The sequence below is a fragment of the Mobula birostris genome, chromosome 11 (assembly GCF_030028105.1).
Source record: "Mobula birostris isolate sMobBir1 chromosome 11, sMobBir1.hap1, whole genome shotgun sequence".
Lineage (NCBI taxonomy): Eukaryota > Metazoa > Chordata > Chondrichthyes > Myliobatiformes > Myliobatidae > Mobula > Mobula birostris.
In genome coordinates this window covers 60,772,857-60,797,371 of record NC_092380.1, presented here as the reverse complement: position 1 = coordinate 60,797,371, position 24,515 = coordinate 60,772,857, and the positions used below count along the sequence as shown (strand labels likewise).

The window sequence follows — 24,515 nt, the reverse complement described above, 5'->3', positions numbered from 1 at the left end:
GTCGACGTTTCAGGCCGAGACCCTTCGTCAGGACTAACTGAAGGAAGAGTTAGTAAGAGATTTGAAAGTGGGAGGGGGAGGGGGAGATCCAGAGAAAACAGGATCTCCCAGTGGCCACACATTTTAATTCCACATCCCATTCCCATTCTGACATGTCTATCCACGGCCTCCTCTACTGTAAAGATGAAGCCACACTCAGGTTGGAGGAACAACACCTTATATTCCGTCTGGGTAGCCTCCAACCTGACGGCATGAACATTGACTTCTCTAACTTCCGCTAATGCCCCACCTCCTCCTCGTACCCCATCCGTTATTTATTTATATACACACATTCTTTCTCTCACTCTCCTTTTTCTCCCTCTGTCCCTCTGACTATACCCCTTGCCCATCCTCTGGGTTTTTCCCCCCTCCCCCTTTTCCTTCTCCCTGGGCCTCCTGTCCCATGATCCTCTCATATCCCTTTCGCCAATCACCTGTCCAGCTCTTGGCTCCATCCCTCCCCCGCCCGTCTTCTCCTATCAGTTTGGATCTCCCCCTCCCCCTCCAACTTTCAAATCTCTTACTCACTCTTCCTTCAGTTAGTCCTGACAAAGGGTCTCGGCCTGAAACGTCGACTGCACCTCTTCCTAGAGATGCTGCCTGGCCTGCTGCGTTCACCAGCAATTTTTATGTGTGTTGCTTGAATTTCCAGCATCTGCAGAATTCCTGTTGTTTGCGTTTTTAAAATCCTTCATTACTCTCTGATACATCAATCTTGCCCTTAGGTCCTGTATGCTGATCTGCAGCCTCATTTAAAGTCCACTCCTTCTTCCGCACTTTCTATGGCAGACACGGACATCCGGCCACTTCTAGCACCGTACCGACATTCGTAGGATGTCAACTTCATAAGATCATAAAATTGTCGATGCATTTAAGCGGTTCAGAAGTCCAAGGGAAATTGCAGGCTGCAGATTGCGGAGATAACAGTTCAGAAAATGTGTATCTACTATTTTTGTGAGCTGCCTGCAAAATGTCACCATATTTCACTAGCACCATTTTGGATTTGCATCTTGGATTTTCCCTTGATTCCTCTTCCTTTCTCCCAACCTCTGTCTCCCTTCCTTCTCTGTGTGTGTCTCTCTCTCTTTCTGCCTGTCGCCATCTCTCTCTGCGCCCTCGTCCATCTCCTCCCTGTCTTCCATCACCCTCTCCTCTTCTTAAAATCTTTCTTGGCTTTAAACTGACAACATTGTTGTGAAAAGAGTAGTGATAGAGTCTGTCTCTCAAACTGTCCAAGATACTCACTCCAGTAAATCACATAACATACAATAATTTTAAATGTAGTCAGTGTTATTTGTTAATTTGCAGCATGTGGGAATTGGTGATAAGCTCAGCATTTATTTATTGTCCATCCCTAATTATCACGAGAAGATTTTGCTTGGTGATGAGCTGCTACTCCCGCTATTCTGCAGGTATTTGCCACATTGGGGAATCTAATCCGGGATTTTGACAGCACAATTGTAAAAGGACAATAGTTTATTTTCAAGATAAAATGGTGTGCTGTTTGGTTGGGTGCTGGTTGTTGTTGTTCCTCTCCACACCTGGTGGCACATCGAGTGCCCCCTTGCCGTTTCTTTAGCATTTGTCTGTTTTTTACAAGGCTGAATTGCTAGCTCGACGCTCAGACCAGCACGGATGGAAAGCCTGCAAGGAGCCGGCCAGATTCAAATCCAAGCCCACTTGCCTCAGAATTCTGGTGCAATTGTCACTACATCACTAGCTGGCTTATTTTTGGTGTTGGTGGATGGCTTGTAAATATGGGACCGATGCTGTAGTCATTGGAAATTCCAACATTAGGATAGTTCTACCTGTTTCATAGGGTAGTTGCTTTTCACAGTCATTTCAAACTGCTTCCTTCCTCTTTTGTCTAATGATAATCATCTCAGATTCCTGCAAGGCAAATGAACAGGACACACTATGTGCATGACAACAGCAGACGAGAGGCGGCTGGTTAAGCTGCACATAGCCTGGTTTTCATTCCTGATTTCAAGCACTTTTTTTTTAACATATTCAGCCCACTGCTGAGGAACTCCTATAGAGCCTGTAGGAACGGTGTTTGGGAATTTTCAATGCTTTCTTCCAAAGCTTATGAGAATAACGTTCTTTGAGTTTGTACTTCCAACAAAAGGCTTCTCTTATTCTTTTAGTACATTCAAGTAACTTATATTCATATTATGACTCAGATACAATTTCCAGAAAAGCTCCACTGAACAATTAAAAATCATTATCCTTCCTGATCTTTCCCATAATACAAGAGCACAGTCCAAATAAACTGTTGCTTGTTTCACAGCCATTGCATGTGCAATATAAGTTGAATTATTGCTTTGCTGCATTGAAATTGGCTCAGCATATTAATGCAATCGTGAAGAAGGCACACCAGTGGCTGTACTTTGTTAGGAGTTTGAGGAAATTTGGTGCGTCATCACAGGCTTGCAAACTTCTACAGATGTACAATGGAGAGCATTCTTACTGGTCGCATCACAGCTTGGTATACGCAGGATCACAAGCGGCTGCTGAGGGCTGTAGATTCAGCCAGTTACATGAAGGGCACAATACTTCCCTGCCATCAAGGACATCTTCAAAAGACGGTGCCTCAAAAAACGACATACATCATAAAGACCCTCACCATCGGGGAGGAGGAGGTACAGGAACCTGAAAACCTACACTCAACATTTTAGGAACCACTTCTTCCCTCTGCCATAGATTTCCAAACATTCCACGAACACTGCCTTATCATTTGTCTTTGCACTATTTATTTTTGCATAGTAATTTTCATGCTTGGCACTGTACTGCTGTTGCTAAACCTTGCCGTTTCAGTGATATTATGTCAGTGATAAGCTGATTCTGATTCTAACTCATGGCAGCCCCTGCCTACAAACTGGAATCTCCCTCACTTTGTCTCCGTCCCAGTCCCAGTCCCACAGCAGGTGTTGTGCTAGTCTGAAGAGAGCTGGTTCCCGCACTGTGCAAAGCGCATGGCCCTGTAACAAGAGGTCACTGAAGGCACCTGTCTCATATTTCCTTGCGCAGCTAGAATTTGAGCTCATTGACGCCAAACAAAAGAAGTATGCAGTGGTGAGTGAGAAAGGAAGCCAACTCCCTGTTTTGTGAATGAAGCAAGTAGACTGACTCTGTCATTAGTAAATGATTGAACCACAGAAGCATCCACCCTTCAGCGGAGCCTTGTGAGTCCAAGTAAAAGTGAATACCAGCTTCGCATACAGTCAGTCTCATAAATTCTGAGTACAGTCAAGTCCACAGATATTTCCTTGGGCAGTGTTCTTCTATATAACATTTTGGACAATACAGTAGTGAACAAATGTAGTGCAGTTAGAACTGGTTTCTGGTATGTTTGCACGTCCTTCAGCACTGTCTGTGACAAATATCGAGTGCAGAAACTGCAGTCATACTGCTTCAAATTGGCAGTAGTCAAAGCTGTTGGCACAGTAGCATAGTGGTTAGCACGATGCTTTACAGTACTAGTAACAGGCTGGCTGGTGGCGTAGTGGCATCAGCGCTGGACTTCGGGGCGAGAGGTCCTGAGTTCAAATCCAGCCGGCTCCCAGTAAGAGCAGGTGATCTTTTAAAAAAAAACTCACCCGGCAGAAGGTAATGGCTTAATGCCTCGTACGCGATTTCCCAGGCGTGGAAGGAAATCGTCTGCTAACTGGAAATAATTCCGATATGACATACCATACCAACATGGGTACAATTCCCGACGCTACCTGTAAGGAGTTTGTACGTTCTCTCTCTGATCGCATAGGTTTCCTCTGGGTGCTCCAGTTTCCTCCCACAGTCCAAAGACCTACCAGTTGGTAGGTTACTTGGTCATTGTAAATTGTCCCATGATTAAGCTAAGGTTAAATCAGGGGTTGCTGGCAGTGTGGCTTGAAGGGCCTATTCCATGCTGTATCTGAATAAATGAATAAAATAAACCCCATGATATCAAAGAGGAAATTAATATTGTCTACGGTACACTGAGTCACGGAGTCCTGTCAGTCCTGACGTCAAGCACCTTAGTAACAATAATTTTGCCTCTAGTGCAGGGGTTCCCAACCTGAGGTCTACGAACCCCTCAATTAATTGTAAGGCTCCATGCGACAAAGGTAGAGAACCCCTGCTCTAGTGCTTTCATAACATGAAAGTGGGGAATCTTATCCCATTGGTCCAGGTCGGATTCAATCTGATAATAGAGCCCATAGAAAAATCCCCTTGTCTGTTACACATGCCAAAGTTAAAGTGATGTCATTTATTGGTTTTTTTCAAATTTCTCTAGATTATGCAAGTGCTGTTAGTTGGATGGGTGACTAAGCGAGTAGGAGAACACACCCTACTTCCCTGGTGCGTCCTGGTGATTTCTCTAGTAGGTTTAGCCACGGTAAGTGCTGATCTAGTTCCTTTCCATTATACCGAATGGACTTCTTCAAACTTTCTATTCACAGCAAGCACTACAAGAAAATGAGTGCTCAAGGGTTTAGAGTTCAGTCATCTAGTGAGTCATCTGCTGTGTTACTAAATCACTGCACACATGTTCTAAGTAGGATGCCACAGATATTAAAGAAAAAGTCACATACCAGTTTTTTTTATTAAATGCCTCACTCTCTGGCTACTCTTTGAGATTAACCTTCACTTTTTGGAGATTTGAGGCCAACCCTAGATGGGTTGAATCCTCAGAATCTTGCAATATAGAGAGTAAAATATTTTAACTGCTGTTAAAATAGAGATTTAAATAAAAGTTTTTGCCTATCATTTCAATAATGTCCTCCCCCACAAGCCAAACGACATCACTGTGGCAGCTGTGCTTATGTCTGCGGCTTAACAGCAGGATGTAGCTGGTAGCCTGAGGCTCATGTGAGGGAGCGGGGTCATAGGCTCAAAGGTCAAGGATCTTGTCAATCTTTAAACATTCTCAAGGTGGATTGAAAGCAGAGGGCCTGAATTGCTTTCACAGTTCAGGAAGGCTACAAATAAGGAAATGGAAGTGCAGTGAGACCGGATGCCTTTGAAGTCCTTTGACTGCTTCACTGGTGGTTTTTGGTTTTCATGCCGAAAGCTGTGATGATCACTCACAGCTGAAAAAGACTTCAGGGATTTCCTCTCACAACACACAAAATGTTTGAGGAACTCAGTGGGTCAGGCAGCATCAATGGAGGGAAACAATTGACATTTCAGTTTGAGATCCTTCGTGGAAAGAAAGAGAGGAGAATTCGATAAGAAAGGGTTGGGGGGGGAGGGATGGAGCAAGAGCTGGCAGGCGATTGGTAAGTCAAGTACGTTCTTATAATGCTATTTCTTTGGTTTTATTCCTCTCTGTTCTAAAATTAATAGTTTCCATCTATTTTCGCCAGGCATTGATGAGCAGCATCCTCCATTTCCACCTAATTTGCATTCCCATGTCCTTAGGAATGACTGGATTCTACCTGACCACAGATAGTATCTTAACCAAAATTGTTCCTCCCTCAGACACTGGTAAGTGAAAAAAATAACACTGTAATTATTAACTTTTACTACCATCGAACTTCTCCTTTTAAACCCTTATCCTTGCTCATGACACATTGTGGATTGCAATGTGCAGTCATTTATCAGAGCCTGTCAAGGTGGAAGGTGCAATGTTTAGTTGCTCAGACCCCTCACTAAGTTAACTGATAGAGATGGTGATATTCTTCCATTTGCCCCGAGCTCCCTTGATACAGTATACAGAGGGATGAAATGTCACTTTCAGGCCTTAACTTTCAGAAAGGAGTTGGAAAAACATATGAAAAGGAAGAATGTGCAGGGTTTTAAGAAAAATATCATGGTAGTGACACTAATTAGTTCTTTCAAAGAACAAATATGGAGTTTTAGAGGAATGTGGGACAAATATAAGGAAATGGAATTAGTTTGGTTGGCGCCATGGACAAGGTGTTTCTGTGCTGTATTATATCTGTGATGCTATAATTGATACAGAACACTGGCTTAACAGCCTGAATGTCCTCTTTCAAGCTGCATAGATCCATAATTCTGCTCCATATCATTACTCATCGAGCCTTGCTCATGTAGTAGGAAAGGTCAAAATCAATCGCTCTTACAAAATCCCCTCATCGCCCTCCTCCCTCAGTGAAATAGTTTGCCTAGTCTATTTGCCTTGTCCCATACATGATAAATAGGCCCTTGAATAAGGTTCAGACAGCAGCCAGTCTCTTTTCCTGAGGCTGCAACTCTCGAGATTTTAATCACATCAAAACCCAGCCTGCAGAATTCTCTTAATCATTTTGCCTTGACACTTCAGCCACTCTATCTGCAGCCCACATTAATGCATCATGAAGCTTTTGCATATTATCTTGTAAATGAAACTTTTTAAAAACAGCTTTTGATTCACCACATCCCTGTCTGGTGCTTTTTCATCCCTGTTTAAGATCCAGTGTCTTTTACGCCAAATGTGGTCCCTTGAGATATCGTCATGAGAACACAGGAACAGGCTCTTTGGCCCACAATGTTATGCCGAACCAATTCAATTAATAATCAAATGGTCAATTAAACTAATCCCCTCCACCTACACAATATTCATATCCTTCCATTTTCCTCACATCTATGTGCCTAACTAAACATCCCTTAAAAGTCTGTAATGTATCTGCCTCTACCACCACACCAAGCAGCACATTCTATGTTTCTATGTTTCTATGTTTCTATTCCAGGCACCCACAAATCTCTGTGTAAAAAAAAAACTTGCCCCTCACATCTCCTTTGAAATTACCCCCCTCAGTTTAAAATCATGCCCTCTGGGGAAAAGATACTGTCTGTCTACTCCATGTATGCCTCTCATCATCTTAGAAACCTCCCATTTCGCTGCTCCAGATAAAATAAACTAAGTTTGTCCAACTTCTCAAGATAGCACCAGCCCTCTAGTCCAGGCAACATCCTGGTAAACCTTTTCTGCACCTGTCCCAAGCCTCAACATCCTTCCTATAATGGTGCAACCAGAGCTGTATGTAAAACTCCAGATGTTGCCTAACTAGAATTTTATAAAGCTGCAAATGTAACTACACCTCAGAATCCCCACCTGATTTTTCTCCAGTTTATATGTTGTTGAAGTTCAGAGAGAGTTGCCCTGTTCTTCTTCAGAGATGACTGATATCATTCAATAGAAATAAATTTTAATTAGGATGCCATTGACCCAGTTGTAATTGAAAGGAAAGAATGGGTCTAACCCTAGGTTGGGATGAACTAGCTCATAGAGAAGGTTAAGTTCCAAGGTTTAAACAAAGTTACTTTTGTCTGAATAACAGCCATATGGTGTGTTGTAAAGGCTGAGGACGTTGGGCTGTTGTTACTGCTGTCCAAACCCATATGCCCTTTGGAGAGATGGCCTGCAGAAGACAGGTTGTACTGTACTAACAAAGAAATATGGGCAGTAGGATGTTGAGTTATTGCTGCTGATGGTATTGAACTACATAGACTGAGCTAGGTTTCTGTATCAGTGAGAGATTTTGATGAGTGGTCAGGCTTGGTTACTGTGATGTCAGGAGATTTAGAAATAGGTAGGGGAGCTTTTTCTTGTGCTTCTGGAAAGTTGATCTGGCTGAACTATATGGGGTTAAACTTTTTATAAATGACTTGGATTATTAATTCATGTCAATGTATAGATAGATTTGGACTTTATGGATTACCTCTGTTGAACTCTTTTCATTTTCCTGTATTCATTATTTGATTGTGAATTTCTCTTTCTGTAGGTGCGATGCTTGGGTTGAATATGTCCGTACACTCTCTCATCCGTTCAATAGCTCCCACTATTGGAGGCTTCCTACTTCAATTATATGGGTACCCATCTTTCGGATACCTGCAGTTCACAGTCAGTTTGCTAGTCTTTCTCTACATATTTAAAAGAAGTTCCAATTGAAATGCTGGAGTGTTATCAACTCTAGGAAGAGTCTTAAGCCTTACAGAATGGTCAGTTCCAGAATCTCAATTGTTTAAGAGAATCTAATTAGTAATCTAATTTGTGAATAATTTCAACACTCGGTGGATCAGTAGTTTAGTACCAGAGAGAAGAGGAAGAATTATGATAGTGGACGTACAGCACATCCACTATCATTGATCATTGATCAAATCAAATCATTGACTTGAGTTGTGAAGATCAATGCTGAAGATTTCTATGGTTTTTGCTAATCAGATGTATTAATGACTTTGGTGTTCAGGTGATACATGCAGGAAGTCTATAACAAAAAAACATGAAGAATATCATACAGAACAGAAGCTGCTAATGTTTTCACATAGTTAATAGAGCTGAGAGATAATTAATTCTCCAGCTGGGCAGTAGCCATATGGTTGCCGTTGTGCTGCAACTTTATCTCCTGCTCCTCTTCATGTTGGGCAATTTGTGGGCATTGAGGTTGATTTGTTTCCCCTCCAGTAATGTGAATTTGAAGCATAATAAGAGGCCAATGTGGAACTGAAAGGAGGCACACAATTAGGTAAGCAGCTAACTGGGCTGGGAGTCAGTGCTCCTCCCCTGCTGAATGCACTGAGTTTTTGAATGCTTCTGATTCGTAAAGCTATTCTCAGTTTTTTTTATGGGTTATTCTAAACTTGGCCATACTTCATCATTTCCAGAGTGCTACGGAATTTTAAGAGTATTGCTGATTTTGCCACGATTATCAACATTTTCCCTCCTCTCTATCTTTCGCTTTTTGACAGCATTATGTATTTTATCCAAAATTTCATTGCTTAGACCTGTGCTCTTTTCATTTTGGAATGATAAGGGGTGATCTTATTGAAACAGATAAGGATGGGGAATAGAATTGACAGATACAGAAGGATCTTTCCAGTAATCTCTCCCCTTCAGCCCGTAGAATGATTGCATTTCTTACTTTAATGGCGAAAAGATGTATTTTACAACATTGGAAGGAGATTAATGCTCCAACTACATTCTTTTGGTTTTCCCAGACGATACTATGTTTAAATTTGGAGAAAATTAGAAGTAATCTTTATGATTCTTCAGTTAAATTTGAACAGACTTGGAGATCTTTTATTCAACATTTTCATTTAATGTAACTTTTTTTCTTTCTCTGGCCATATCTACATTCCCTTCTTGCTTTTTAACTGTTTTTAATGGAGGTCGGGTTTGAGGAAGTGATTGTTTTAAGTTGTTTAACTCTACTTGATACCTAGTTAGCCCATTGCTTTGCTTTGCTTTTTAGACTAGTTGCACGGTGGCATTTTTTTTGGGTTATTTTTTCCTTTTCCTTGTTGACATGTTTGAAAATTAGTATACTATTATATTACCTTGTTATTTTACATCTAAACTACACTGTTTGCACTAACTTTTTTTTGTGTATTAATATCTCTTGTAAAGTTATATTGCAACTGTGTATCAGTGCCTATATGGTTTACCTTTTGTGTAATTCAATAAAAAGATTTAAAAAGAAAAGAAAGATACAAAAGGATCTGTATCTGTTTAAAGCAATTGTCTGAAAATTGTGTTTTCCATGAGCCCCTGTGCTTGCCCAGAGCTGTCTAACAGAGCAATGTGGCAACTCTGATCTTGCTTTATCACTATGGGCGGAAATAGCTAATACAAGGGGGCGTAATTTTAAGGTGGTTTGAGGAAAGTCTAGGAGGGATGTCAGAGGTAAATTCTTTACACAGAGAGTGGTGGGTGCATAGAACACACTGCCAGGGCTGATGGTAGGGGCAGATACATTATGGGCATTTAAGAAATTCTTTGATAGGCACATGGATGATAGAAAAATTAAGGGCTATGTAGGAGGGAAGTGTTAGGTTGATCTTAGAGTAGGTTAGAAGGTTGGCACAACATCATGGGCTGAGAGGCCTGTACTATACTGTTATGTTCTATGTTCTTAACATTACTGCTCTAACTACTAGTTTTGGAGAGAAAGAAAGGGAACAGAACTCATCATATGTTTATGCTTCTGCCACATGCTCCATACACACCCACTCCTTCCCTGAAACTCAGGGAAGATCAGTCTTGAAAGTTTGGAAAGCAAGGGAACAATTGACAAGTCCCGGTTCAGGAAATCTCAGCCAAATGGCTCGCAGTGACCTACTGCTGTTACTGGTTTTCTGTGCTGTATTTGGTGTTTTATTGATAGTCTTCATAATCTAACAGGTTCTTGCAGCCTTGGTTTCCCTATGAAATTCAGACAGTAGCATGGAAAATGTCTAGTCACATCCAGATGCAGAAGAGAACACTAAGCCAGAGCTTAATGATATACAGGAAGAGGGCTGGACGGCCCTTTACTGAGGACACTTACACATAATTGATTGAGCCAAATGATCTTGGGCAGATCCATAGCTTTGAAGATAACTAGATTCAATTGTAACTGTAAAAGAAAACACTCATTTGCAAGGGTTAAGGAAATTACACATAAACAGTTCCACACAAGAAATAATTGTTAGATGACCTGAAGAATTGTGGGACAGGGTATTTGGTGTCTTGGACAGGCGATGTTGGTGAAGGTGAACAAGGAGATGGACGTACTAATAATAGAACTAAGAAGTGGTAAAGGGAGCAGAATGATATATGAAGGGGAAGATGTACAGTATATTTGCATTTTGGGTCATGTTGTAGATGATTGAATTAATGGAGATTTCTGATAACTCACAGGCTGACAAAAACAGATTCAGTAATATTGTGAAACCAGCAACAGGCTGAAAGCAGAAAGGGAATAGACATGGTTATAGGATCTGTTCATGTGGCAAAGACTTGTTCCAATCAGATAAATGCTGTGGCATTACAAAGTTTCAAAAAAAAAGGCTGGGAAAAGAATTGACTATCTGAATGTGCTCAAGCAATGGGACATATTAATCCAGCTGGGATGTGTTGTTGCACCCATCCCCATCCTGAGGTTTAAATTTAAGCCTGATTAACCCTGTGTATTTCTGGTGATGTGACTTTATTGATCTTTGACAGTTGTAGAAATGTGCCACAGTAAACAGTGAATTTAAGTCAATATGCTGAATTTTCCCTCCATTTCATTGTCATTTTCTATATATCCTTTTTGATCATTATCTTGTGATGTAAATTATAAGTCTTACATTTTTGTATCCATTGTAAAATAGAAGAATAAAGAACTGAATAAGGGTGTCAGACAACCTTTTAGCTCCTAAAGTGTCTTGCAAATGGCACACAAATGATTCAGGAAACATCCACCCTTCCCATAATTTTATGTTTTATTTCCAGTGATCACAAACTCCAAGACTGAATACTGAATTTTCTTTAAAGAAATATTTCAACTAAAAAGAATGCTGTTGTTCTTTCTCAGCCTTGGCAATATGACTATTCTTCATCTGTAAACTTAAACAACGAAAGTAATAAATTTAATAAAAATGGAACATGCCCACAGCTGTACGGATGCTTCCCTCTCTTTATCTCAGGTCTTTGTCCAGTAAGGCTGCAACAGGGGCTTGTTTCAGTGTCTGCTACTTGAGAGTTATCTGGGGTGTTATACTGTATGGCCGTCACATCTGAACTCGAATCACATTGGTGCTTTTTCCAATGTTTGTCTTGCAACACAGTCAGAGGCTCAAAATTCAAAGTTCTAAGTAAGTTTATTATCAAAGTACATATATGTCCCATATACAACCCCGAGATTTGTTTTAGTCACCCAATAACCATAATAGAATCAATGAAAGATTGCACCCAACAGGGCAGACTACCTGTGTGCAAAAGACAACAAACTGAAAAAATACTAATAAAGAAGTAAGCAATAAATATCAAGAACATGAGATGAAGAGTTAATGAAATTGTGCCTCATTTTTGTGAGTAGAGCTTCAGACTTTGGTATATGTATATCCCGGGTGTGTACCTTTCCCTGGGTAGGAGGAATTTGGAGGAAGTTATGTGTGGCAGATCTGATGTAGAATGTGGTGTAAGGAAGTTGAGGCAGCAAGTGCTGCTGCTGACCCCTGCCCACTGCCTGCTTCCCCAAGCTGCCAAGACCATTGTGATTGTGGGGACTGAAAGACTGAGCTTCCTGGGTCTAGAGGACGCCGAGGAAATCAGCAGGGTGCCAGTATTGTCTCTTCAGGGTGCAGCACTACACAACATGCCGCCGCTCTCTGTGACACCCCCCCCATTAGTTTGTTCCCTCAATCACTGACCCAGCCTAGCCTAGTGCAGCCACCTGCTGCCGTCCCTGCTCCACATTACCTGAGCGGTTGGTGACCTTACATGCCAGAGAGTGCGTGTAGCTTCGTGTGCTGCTGCCAGCTACAACCAGGACCTAATGGAAGATGAGACTCCTCTCCCAGCGCCCATTGAACTTCTCACGTGGGACACAGTGGCATTTCTTCTTCACGGTTCTCCCTTAATACCTATTGAAACCAACTCCTAACCACAACCACGGCAGGTACTATTCACTGAACAGTTGTCAATTATGTGTCAACTTGTTATTATCTTTCTACATTGATATATACTAGTTTTCACTTTGTAAACTTTGCATAATTACTTTAAAAATTGCCAACCCCTAATTGAAAAATTACCTGTGCACTAGAAGTAGATGAAATTAGATGCACAACTATTAAAAAGCTTTTCAGAAAATACCCCACAATAATGTTTTAAGTTGGATTGTAGAAAATAAATTTTCCTGCTTGGCATTATATTACCGTATCCAATTGCTTTATCTCGTGGATCATTGACCAACATGGTGGCAATGGGTGAAAGGATGTAAATTTAGAGTAAGAAAAACAGAAACGGACGAATAAACACAAACTCCAGTGTCAAAGGAGCAAGCAAACCAAGGGCTAGTGTTGAGTTAGTACCTTCTGTTTACTTCATATAAATAGAAAGATTATTTGATGACTTTTATAAGGCTGATTCAGCTGAAAGGTCAGGAAGGTTAAACATTTGGTGTCAGAAATTTTGGTCAGATACCTTAGTCTGTACTTATACCCTTTTTTTAAAGTTTACAGTAGCCTGTTTTGTTGGCACATTGGCAGAGAAAGCAAAGGAAATGCCATTGGTTGTGTCAAACATGTCTGTTGACTGCAGGACACCATTTCATTCTGCCCTGCATTTAGGGTGCATCTCTGTTTAAAAGCATTAAAACAAATTGAACAATGTTGCCCCTAGTTACATTATTATAGCAGAATAGGAAAATAGCAAATCGAAGTACTCAAATATTGCAGGAATGTATAAGATCAGTTTGGTCATCTATGAGGATTTCCTTATAATTTAGAAATAAGCTAGAGAAAGTTTTATTATTAGTCATGTTCTGCTGTAAGATACCACGACGCCCTTACATTCAAGAGTGCTGCAATGCAAGAGTTCTCTGGACTGTAAATTACAAAAGAATTTATGTGGGTTGAACATAGACAGCAGCACTCATCCGTCCCAAATATTACAGCAGTCGGGTGTCACAATGTCTCATTCATACTTGAGAAATTTTGAAGTTTTCACTCTCCTGCTGTAGACTTCAGTAAAGACTGGTTTGGATGCTGGAATTGTGTCAGTACTCTGAATGAGCAAAGTTCCCATTTGGAACCTTTGACCTCAGCTGGAAACTACATATGGAATTGAGAGGTCCATATTTTAAACTTTGTCTCAAAATTTGCAGAGTGCTGGGTGGTACCTCTTCGTGATTATCATCTACATGAATGAGCGAAAGGAACTATATAGTCAGTTATTGCTCCCAGAAGGTTAGTAACCAATTCCGTGCATGTCCAGTCTGTGGTCAGAGACCTCAAAGTTCCATACGCCTGGCCACGTAACTCTCAACACCCAAACAGTGCAATCTGAGCCATGCTCATTTGCCAATGCGTCAGGATTGAATTTTTTTGGGTTTGCAGGATTGAAAGTACTCTTTACTGGCTATCTAATCTCCTTTTAGGCAAGGATGGCACATACTCCTCCCTGTCTAGTTTATGTGATCCAAACCTACCAATGTAGGTGCCACCTCCTCGGGGCAATTACAGATCGAGAATAAATTCTGTCTTTGCCAGTGATAACTATCCCTTATGAAATAAATCAAAAATCTAAACCCACCTTATGCAAATACAAAGACTAAAGAGACAGCAGATTGAGGTTCATTTTTTATAAAAAAAACTTTAATAAATATGCAAATTTAGATTACAAAATAATTTATAAGATGACGGTGCACGATAAATGTTCTTGGATTCTGCAATAAGTAAATAAATAAAGCAGATTTCCAGTCAGCCCCACAGGTTCACTTGGGCCAGGTGTCAGGTCCTGAATGTCTGTGGCTGATTACAGCAGCTCGGGTCCTTCTGGCTGAAGCAGCAGCGGACGAAACTGAAGTCACTTCAAATGGCTCTCAATCTCCTGGGTGTCTTCATCCACTTGTTCACTCACTGATGTTTCTTCCACAACCAACATGACCAACCTAGACAAGGAGCATAGTCGATTAGTGACCAAAATATTTTCTAACAGTCAGTGTCACAGCTTAATTTAAAGTGTTAGGAATCGGTAGCTTTTACACTAGGGGAAATCTCACAGAATTTTGTCAAGTCCCGAGATGAAAAAGTTTAACTTTTACGTTTGGGACTTTCATTCTAAACCTAGAATGTTCAAGACCATTCATTTCTTTCATCTATGTTACCTATCCCCAGGGCACTGACTCATACTGTTGAGTCATTCACATAAGGGAGTGGGCAGACACTTCTCTGTAGATCTAATCGTTTACAGGAATGAATCCAGGTAGCGAAGCTCTTCAGGCGTGGGCGAAGCTCCAGAGTTCAACACGAAGCTGCACTTACCCAACACCCAGATACCACCCACACATTCCGCCAGGTGTGGTAAAAAAACCACCCAACAATCCCGCCTCATCGTGCTGCCACGTTATACTATCCTGGCGAATATCAGCTTGCCCCACCCGGGATGTGCGCTGAACATCATTATCAGATAGGTTCTGAACCCAAAGTAAGAACTGACTTCCCGTTTAATTTCACCAGCCGCAAGCAGATGACAGAAAACGGGAGGCACTGACCCCCATCCCGGGATGGGTACTCGAAAGCCCGCTTTATCATAATCCCGGGGTTTTCTGCTCCCAGGAATTCCAGCAGAACTTCTAAAACTTTTGAGACCGTCTAGAAAAATCCTCCAGCTTTCTCTGCACCGGCCTATGACTTGGACTTCCCACCATGCGGCAAGATAGGAGGGTGGGTGGGTGGGTGTGTGTGTGTGTGTGTATAATGGGAAGCACCGACCCTATCCCGGATGGATAACTTTAATGCCGGCTTTCCCCGATCCCACGTTCGAATTAACAAGGCGACCGTGGGTAACGCGAGGCTACGTCCTTACCTGTGGAGTACGCCTAGGGAGCCCTTCCCAACAGCTTCTCCTGCTGGCCCACACTGAGCATTTCTGCGTCCTGTCGCGATCTGAAGCTCTGGATGGCTTTCTTGTTCTTGAACTCAATGAGAGCCATGGTGATGGCCGCGTTCCAGCTGCCTTCCGCCAGGCACCTGAAGTCCATCTCTTTGTTGTCGGTGGTGACCACGGTGAAGTAGATGTATTTGCCCGTCCTTTCCACGCAGTCCACCGTCCGGATCTCCTGCAGGCTCAGGTCCTTGCTCCGGGACCGCTTCTGGGAGTCCGGGTAGAGCCGGAGGCAGTCTTGGGTCAGCACGCAGTACTTCTTCTTCCAGAGCTGGAGCAGGCTATCGCCCCTCTTCTCCAGCACGCCTTCCTTCATCACCTGGGTGCCATCCGCTGTCTTCCTCATCTTAACAACTTTAAGTTGTAGCCTTGCCGTAAAGAAGCTAGAACCGGCTCTTTGGCTTTTCCCACAGCTACCGCTCTCAGACTCAGGGCGCTGGCCCGCTCCTCGGGAGATAAAGGCTCCCGGCGCCCCTCCCATTTCCTGTCTCGCTCAGCTGATGTCACCCAGCCTTTGAACAGGAGCTGGAGGAGGGGAGGTTGTAATCAGACTCCGCCACTCCTTACAGTAAAAAGGATTCGTTTCTTCCCAAAGGATCTGATACAAGCCGTGTCTCTCTTTGCTCAAATCCTGTTGGCCCCACCAAGCGAAAAGGCTGCGGCCCCCGCCTACCAGTGAAAGATCCGCTGTTTGGAAAAGGCGGATTTTTCTTTAGAGGGTGCCGTCGCCGAGTTCTGGTTTGTGTAATCCATGGGGAGGGGATGACCAGACCCGGCACCATGCAACCCTGCCGAAGATCGAGCGTTGCTGACCCCACCCCTCAGGATGAGCTGGTGGTGGCAGGGTGAAATATTTCAATATACTGGATGACATATTTAAAACAATTTGGAAAAAAAACCTCTCCATAACTAGTAACTGAGAAACATGAAATATGGATTTTGTTCCAAATGGGATAGTTTTAGTTTACAGACTCACTACGGATAGTGGTTCCGTGGTGAATTAGTAAAATGTAAGTGCCTGGAGTTACTGCTTCACCAGATTGGAGTAAGGTTAAAGAGGTCGACCACAGTCCCCTCGCTGACACGCGGTCGGTGCTAAGGGAACATTACGCTAATGCGGCCAGACTGGGTACATCGTCTACCGTTTAAAATCATGGTGTTTCCAGACGGTACTGTGTAAGACCTATCGTTTGGCAAGCAAAGGGATTTGAATGAGTTTGAGAGGAGATTGCTGAATGGCAACGATTGCTGTGGAAAAGAACAACATCATACACGGAATAAAAATAAATAGTGGGAATAATATACAAGTTTACAAAACATGAGAAATGAGATCTCTGAGTATTAAAGTCAGCTCCGAGAGACCATCAGCAGAGATAATCAGACCTTCAGATATGTCCCAGAGGAAGAATATGGAGGATCCAGAGTTAAATGGTACAAACTCCAAAACAAAGTCTTTTTGTGCTTGTACCTGGGATATTATATCCAGATCTTGTTGGCCTGAACATAATATTCAGATTTATTGTGTAAGAGAGAAAGGGGAAGCCAAACTGAGAGAGACAGGGAATAGTACAAGACACAGGCCCTTACACCAACGATGCCTATAGCAACCACCATACATACCTATATGATCTATATTCCCAATTCCCTGCTGTTCACATATCTGTCCAAATGCCAAAGTATTGCCCTGGTACCAGCTTCCACCACCTCCCCTGGCTGCATGTTCCAGGCACCTACTATTCCATGCAAACAAAACCTGCTACACAAATCTTAAAACTCTCCCCTCACATGTTAAACCTATCTCCCTAAGTACTTGGTGTTCCCTATCTACACTTTCACACAACCTCCATTGCTCAGGAGAAAATAATCCAAGTTTGTCCAGACACTCCCTTCTCTGTAATCCAAACAACATTCTGGTGAGCCTCTGTAAAGCCTCCATGCAGCAACCAGAACTGCCCAACATGCATTGGATGTGGTTTACCAACATTTAATACAGCTGCAACATGATTTCTGGACTTTTATTCTCAGCACTCTAAATGAAGAAGGTACACCTTCTTTATCATCCTTTCTAATTTCAGGGAGCTATGGACTTGCACCCCAAGGTCCCCCGTGTTTCTAAACGTCTTCCATTATTTTATACTTTCCTCTTCTCACAGTGCAACACCTCACATTTGTCAGGATTAAATTTCTCTGTCTACATTTATAACTGGTCTATATCCTGCTGAAACTTTTGGCAACCTCTCAATATCTGTAGCTCCATCATTTTTTGTGTTGTCTGCAAACTTACTCATGGGTGTACCTACATTTTTGTCCATATCGCAAACAACAGTATGAGACATGAGCCTCTGCATCCAGTGTATCATTCTTTGCAATTTCCACCATCTTCAACAGGATCCAATCACTAATCTTTACCTCACCCAACTCTGTGCTTCCTGCAGGGATTGCTCTATCTATGATACATTTTTTTTCGGTTGACCCTCCCCACCGATCTCCCTCTCGGCACTTATCCCTGCAAGTTGAAGAAGTGCTACAACTGCCCATACGTCTCCATTCAGGGTTGCAAACAGTCCTTCCAGGTGAGGCAACACTTCACCCGCTAGCCTGTCGGGTTCATCTATTGTATCTGGCGCTCCCGTTGCAGCCTAGATTGGTTGTCCTCTCTGTCAAGCACTTTCATTCTGTCTGCAACAAGCAATTATTTTAATTCCACTGCCCATTCCTATAATGACATGTTGGCCCATGGCCTCCTCTACTGCCAATGTAAGGCCACTCTCAGGTTGGAGGAGTAACAAGTCATATTCCATCTGGGTGTTTTCCAAAGTGACAGCATGAACACTGATTTCTCTAACTTCCATTAATTTCACCCTCCTTTCCGCCTCTCTTTTCCAAGACTTACCCAACAATGGTTGCTTCCTTTCTTTTCAAATCTTTTTATTGTTACATTATACAAAAGAAATAACACGAGTACAGTACATTGAAGTAACAACACTTACAATGTCTCAAAAAAGACATCATCTTAAAGATTGAAAAAAAATTGTGATAACAAAAAAACCTACTAAGCAGAAAAAGTGAGATAAAAAGAGAACCCATTAGGTGTACAATCCCAGAGCCATGCGTCATACAAAACCTTCTAAAAGTAAACATCGAACCACCAGCAAGAAAAGAAAATATACCAAAAAATTCACAATTAGATCGTGGAAAAAAATCTGTCAATTAGCTCAAATGATAATAACAAGCAAATGAGCCCCAACTTTTCTCAAAATCAAATAAAGGTTCAAAGGTTCGACTTCTAATTTTCTCCAAACTAAGACATAGCATCACTTGAGAGAACCATTGTGTCAAAGCGGGAGCTGATGTATCCTTCCACTTCAACAAAATGGCCCTCCTAGCTATCAATGTAACAAATGCAATTACATGTTGGTCAGACACAGAAATACAATGGTTGCTTCCAATCTACTCTCACCAACTCCTACCTCATGTTATTGAAATTAGTCTTTCCGCTGAGGTCCTTCTGTATCCTCATCCGCAATGATCTGGAAACTTAGTTATATATCACTCTTCCCTAAATGTTCTCCGATGGAAAAATAGTTCACCTCTCCAGGCTCATTTTCGAATACGATGTCTAATATGACTCCTTTCCTGATCAGATTATAGAACATAGAAAACATAGAAAATAGGTGCAGGAGTAGGCCATTCGGCCCTTCGAGCCTGCACCGCCATTTATTATGATCATGGCTGATCATCCAACTCAGAACCCTGTACCAGACTTCCCTCCATACCCCCTGACCCCCGTAACCACAAGGGCCATATCTAACTCCCTCTTAAATATAGCCAATGAACTGGCCTCAACTGTTTCCTGTGGCAGAGAATTCCACAGATTCACCACTCTCTGTGTGAAGAAGTTTTTCCTAATCTCGGTCCTAAAAGGCTTCCCCTCTATCCTCAAACTGTGACCCCTCGTTCTGGACTTCCCCAACATCGGGAACAATCTTCCTGCATCTAGCCTGTCCAATCCCTTTAGGATCTTATACGTTTCAATCAGATCCCCCCTCAATCTTCTAAATTCCAACGAGTACAAGCCCAGTTCATCCAGTCTTTCTTCATATGAAAGTCCTGCCATCCCAGGAATCAATCTGGTGAACCTTCTTTGTACTCCCTCTATGGCAAGGATGTCTTTCCTCAGATTAGGGGACCAAAACTACACACAATACTCCAGGTGTGGTCTCACCAAGGCCTTGTACAACTGCAGTAGTACCTCCCTGCTCCTGTACTCGAATCCTCTTGATATAAATGCCAGCATACCATTCGCCTTTTTCACCGCCTGCTGTACCTGCATGCCCACTTTCAATGACTGGTGTATAATGACACCCAGGTCTCGTTGCACCTCCCCTTTTCCTAATCGGCCACCATTCAGATAATAATCTGTTTTCCTATTTTTGCCACCAAAGTGGATAACTTCACATTTATCCACATTAAATTGCATCTGCCATGAATTTGCCCACTCACCCAACCTATCCAAGTCACCCTGCATCCTCTTAGCATCCTCCTCACAGCTAACACTGCCACCCAGCTTTGTGTCATCCGCAAACTTGGAGATGCTGCATTTAATTCCCTCATCCAAGTCATTAATATATATTGTAAACAACTGGGGTCCCAGCACTGAGCCTTGCGGTACCCCACTAGTCACCACCTGCCATTCTGAAAAGGTCCCGTTTATTCCCACTCTTTGCTTCCTGTCTGCTAACCAACTCTCCACCCACACCAATACCTTACCCCCAATACCGTGTGCTTTAAGTTTGCACACTAATCTCCTGTGTGGGACCTTGTCAAAAGCCTTCTGAAAATCCAAATATACCACATCCACTGGTTCTCCCCTATCCACTCTACTAGTTACATCCTCAAAAAATTCGATGAGATTCGTCAGACATGATTTTCCTTTCACAAATCCATGCTGACTTTGTCTGATCATTTCACCGCTTTCCAAATGTGCTGTTATCACATCCTTGATAACTGACTCCAGCAGTTTCCCCACCACCAACGTTAGGCTAACCGGTCTATAATTCCCTGGTTTCTCTCTCCCTCCTTTTTTAAAAAGTGGAGTTACATTAGCCACCCTCCAATCCTCAGGAACTAGTCCAGAATCTAACGAGTTTTGAAAAATTATCACTAATGCATCTACATAGAGTGTCAAGAAACCCTCTTGGATATATCTAACAAATTCTGCACCATCTAAATCTCTGGAACTAGGAAGTTTCCAGTCAATACTACGGAATCTTAAAGGCACCTCTACAACTAATCTGTTGCTTTTATGTCCTCCCATGGAGGACATGCCTCAAAAAGGCAGCATCCATCATTAAGTACCCTCATCTCTCAGAATATGCCCTCTTCTCATTGCTGCCACTAAAGAGGAGGTACAGGAGCCTGAAGACACACTCAACATTTTAGGAGCAGCTTCTTCCCCTCTGCCATCAGATTTCTGAATGGACAATGAAGCCATGAACCCTATCTCAGAAATTTTCCCTCTCTTTTTGCACTACTTGTTGTATTTAATTTTCAATGTTATATATACTTCTTTTGTAAATTATAGATTCTTTGTGTGTATTGCAAACTGGAGGGGTGGAGATATGTCTCTACAAAAGGAGGTGTAAGGTGCTCCTTCCTTCCACTAGCCTGCAGGTCACCCTTGGGCAACATGTGGCACCTCCTCAGGCCCCAATCAGGGTCAGGTGAAGCCATGGGAGCAGGTGGTGGGTGGTCGTATAAGCAGCTGGTGCATATCACAGGTTCTGGTTATGCGACCACTGATGCCAGGCAGACAATCTCTGAAGTGTATTGATAATAGCTGGGGTCACCTGCCTTTTAAAGACACTGCCCAGAAGAAGGCAATAGCAAACCACTTCTGTAGAAAAATTTGCCAAAAACAATCATGGTCATAGAAAGGCCATGATCACCTACATCAAAAGCCACAGAACATGATGATGATCTCAATGTACTGCTGCCATATACCCGCCACAATGGTCTGTGCGTACCGGCTGTGTGGTGATAAAGGCACAACAGCACCTTTTTCACCACAGACGGTTGAAGAATTTTGGTGTGAGCCCCCAAATCCTAAGAACTTTCTACAATTGAGAGCATCCTGACTGGCTACATTACTGCTTGGGATGGGAACTGTACTTTCCCCAATTGCAGGACTCTGCAGAGAGTGGTGCAAACAGTCCAGCACATCTGCAGATGTAAACTTCCCACTATTGAGGACATTTACAAAGACAGGTGTGTAAAAAGGACCCGAAGGATCATTGGGGACCCGAGTCACCCCAACCACAAACTGTTCCAGCTGCTACCATCTGGGAAGCGGTACCGCAGCATAAAAGTCAAGACCAACAGGCTCCAGGACAGCTTCCTCCACCAGGCCATCAAACTGATTAATTCATGCTGATGCAACTGTATTTCTAAGTTATATTGACTGTCCAGTTCTACATACTATTCATTATAAATTACTATAAATTGCACATTGCACATTTAGACAGAGATGTAACATAAAGATTTTTATTCCTCATGTATGTGAAGGATGTAAGTAATAAAGGAAATTCAATTCAATTCACAAAACAACAAATTTCATGTCATATGCCAGTGATATGAAACCTTGATTCTTGTTCTGGTTCCATAACTCGGCGACATTTCTTCATCACCCATTGGTTATTGAGAGGCCTTTAGTATAATCCACTTCTCTTGTTCCTGAGTCCTACCCATATTACTCACTCAATGAGCTGTCCAGGAAGTCCTCTCTGAGCTGCTGTGACATTCTCCATGACCTATAGTGCAGCTCCACCACCTCTTTTACATCCCTTTCTGTTGCATCTGAAACAACCTGTTCTCTGGTTGAAGAAATTATGGTGGGCCATTCTAGAAAAGCTTTATTAAAGATTCAGAACAGGATAGATAAATTGAAACAAAAACAAAAATTGCTGGAAGCACTCAACAGATCAGGCAACATTTGAGGAAAATGAAACAGAATTAACAACTCAAACATCTGCAGTGTTTCTGATTCTTGACAGAGAATCTTACTCTGTTGGAGATTACCACAGCTCTTAATCACAGCAAACAGACTCAAGCTTAGAACAAAAAGCAACACACTTAATAGAGAGCCTGATGATATGTAAATATTTGTGAAAAGCAGATATATAACTAATAATTTCTTATAACCTTTAACAGGCATAAAGTGCCTCCTTTGTTTGTAAATGCTGCTTGCTGTTGAATCAGAAAAGAACAAGGAACAAATTTTAAAATATTTTTGTTACAGGCCCCTATATCAGAACATCCAGCATGCATATATTTTCTGGTTATATGTTACTTATACACTGTCATATAATGGGTATTAAAACTTAGAGTGTAAAGTAATCTCTGACTCCCCAACTGATATAGCTAATGCCTTAATTCTTCTCCTTTATAAATGTCCTATAAGATCTGAAATAACTTTCAATGCAAAAATAAAAATTGGGGGTTATTGCAGTTGGGTTCCTACTTAGGCATTTTCACAGGCTGAAGAACTTAAAGCCGTCTGAACTCTCCCAACTCAAAGTGCATTGAGTTTTGATTCCCTTTAGGTACAAAATATACTGGGTGATTAAATACAGTTTCAATAGATACAATGCATAGTTTACTTAAATATTTTGGGTGTGGATAAATTGTTCCAGGCAATTACACACTTACAATGGAAGCACATTTTAACTGAGAAGAACAACTCTGATTATTCAGAAACCTTTACTGAGACTAGATATTTCACTCTGATATTTGGAAAGCTTCAGAGGACATGAAAGCTTAGACATCTTCTTTAATCAGAATTTTGTGAAGTGTTGCTCACTGGATACACAAATAATACAGGTATTAATGAAAAATTAATTGAACAAATGATTTTGTGGTACTGTGGCTAGTTTGGAACCTCTCATGATCTCATTCCAGGGTTGGAGACCCAGTGCCCCTTTAGCTATAATATCTGTCTGTCTGTGTTATAATGGTGCTAAGTTCAGGAAGTTTTATTTCCTCATGCATGAAACTTAATCTGTTGTTACTCAGTGTCTAAAACATTTCTCCAAAGTATCCTCCCTCTGTGAGGACACTTCAGAAAGTACCTGATAATTTCACAACCAATTGCTGCTTGTAGGTTACATTTGAAAATAGTTCGAAGGCTGGTTCTTGCTTGTATTAGAGGTAATTAGACTTTACTATACTATGGCTCCCTGCTTTCTAGTAGTCACGTTGGGTTAATTACATTCATGTTTGGCCAATGAAGTTTTAAGAGCTATTTTGGATGGGTCCTGTTAAAGAAGTTGGGTTTGGAATGAATTGGTGCCTGTTTGACACATGCAGGAAGATTGCAAGAGCAACACTACTGAAGGCTAACCTGTATCTCCAACATATAGCACTTGTGAACATGGAATAAACTACCTCTTTAAAGAGTTTCTGTCCTGTTCCATAGGTTAATTCCCAGCTCATAATCCAGGATTTTGACCCAGCTACAATGATGATAGCGGTTAAGGGTTTGTTAAGGGTTAGCTGCTTAGCTTTGCCAATTTGAATGTGGTAGACAGAGTGGACTCAGAGTGAAGGATGGGTTGCCTTGTCCAGAATGGTGTTGAGTTTCTTGAGCATTGTAGAGGCTAGACCCAGATAGCTTTGTGCATTGTAAACAGTGGAAAGGCTTTGGGAAGTTGGGTGAGTAACTAGTCTCTGGTCTGCTTTTATTATTTACGTTGCTGGTCCAGTGAAGTTTCTAGTCAATGGTGACATTATGGATATTGATGGTGGGAGAAGGAGCAATGCTAATGTTACTGAATCTCAGAAGGTGCTTAGTCATGGAGTCATAGAAAACTACCGCACAGAAACAGGCCCTTCAGCCCATCTAGTCTATGCTAAAACCTTTTAATCTGCCTACACCCATTGACCTGCACCAGGACCATAGCCCTCCATATCCCTGCCATTCATGCACCTACCCAAACTCCTGTTAAACATTGAAATCAAGCTTGCATGCACCATTTGCGCTGGCAGCTTGTTCCACACGCTCAAGTTTCCCCTCATGTTCCCCTTAAACTTTTCACCTTTCACCCTTAACCTATGATCTCTAGTAGTCCCACCCAAAATCAGTGGA

At 42.0% G+C, this 24,515-nt stretch overlaps 2 protein-coding genes across 2 annotated transcripts in view; one reads left to right on the top strand and one right to left on the bottom strand.

The window, feature by feature from the left end:
• Window positions 1–11,337, top strand: part of slc22a18 (solute carrier family 22 member 18) — a 159,916-nt gene extending 148,579 nt beyond the window's left edge. Inside the window, exons 8-10 of the mRNA XM_072272304.1 lie at window positions 4,316–4,417; window positions 5,388–5,508; window positions 7,749–11,337. Coding sequence (XP_072128405.1) covers window positions 4,316–4,417; window positions 5,388–5,508; window positions 7,749–7,915 — 390 coding nt within the window. The 3' untranslated portion in view covers window positions 7,916–11,337. The remainder of the gene's footprint in view (window positions 1–4,315; window positions 4,418–5,387; window positions 5,509–7,748) is intronic.
• A 2,717-nt stretch (window positions 11,338–14,054) lies between these two features.
• On the bottom strand, window positions 14,055–15,869 carry phlda2 (pleckstrin homology-like domain, family A, member 2). Its single transcript, XM_072273124.1, has 2 exons — window positions 15,296–15,869; window positions 14,055–14,378 (listed from the first exon to the last, which is right to left on the bottom strand). Exon 1 carries the CDS (start codon window positions 15,852–15,854, stop codon window positions 15,309–15,311), a length of 546 nt encoding a protein of 181 aa, XP_072129225.1. The 5' UTR covers window positions 15,855–15,869; the 3' UTR covers window positions 14,055–14,378; window positions 15,296–15,308.
• Window positions 15,870–24,515: the final 8,646 nt, after the last annotated feature.

Coding starts and splice junctions, on each gene's coding strand:
- phlda2 (XM_072273124.1), bottom strand. CDS start 15,854: ATGGGAGGGGCGCCGGGAGCCTTTATCTCCCGAGGAGCGGGCCAGCGC.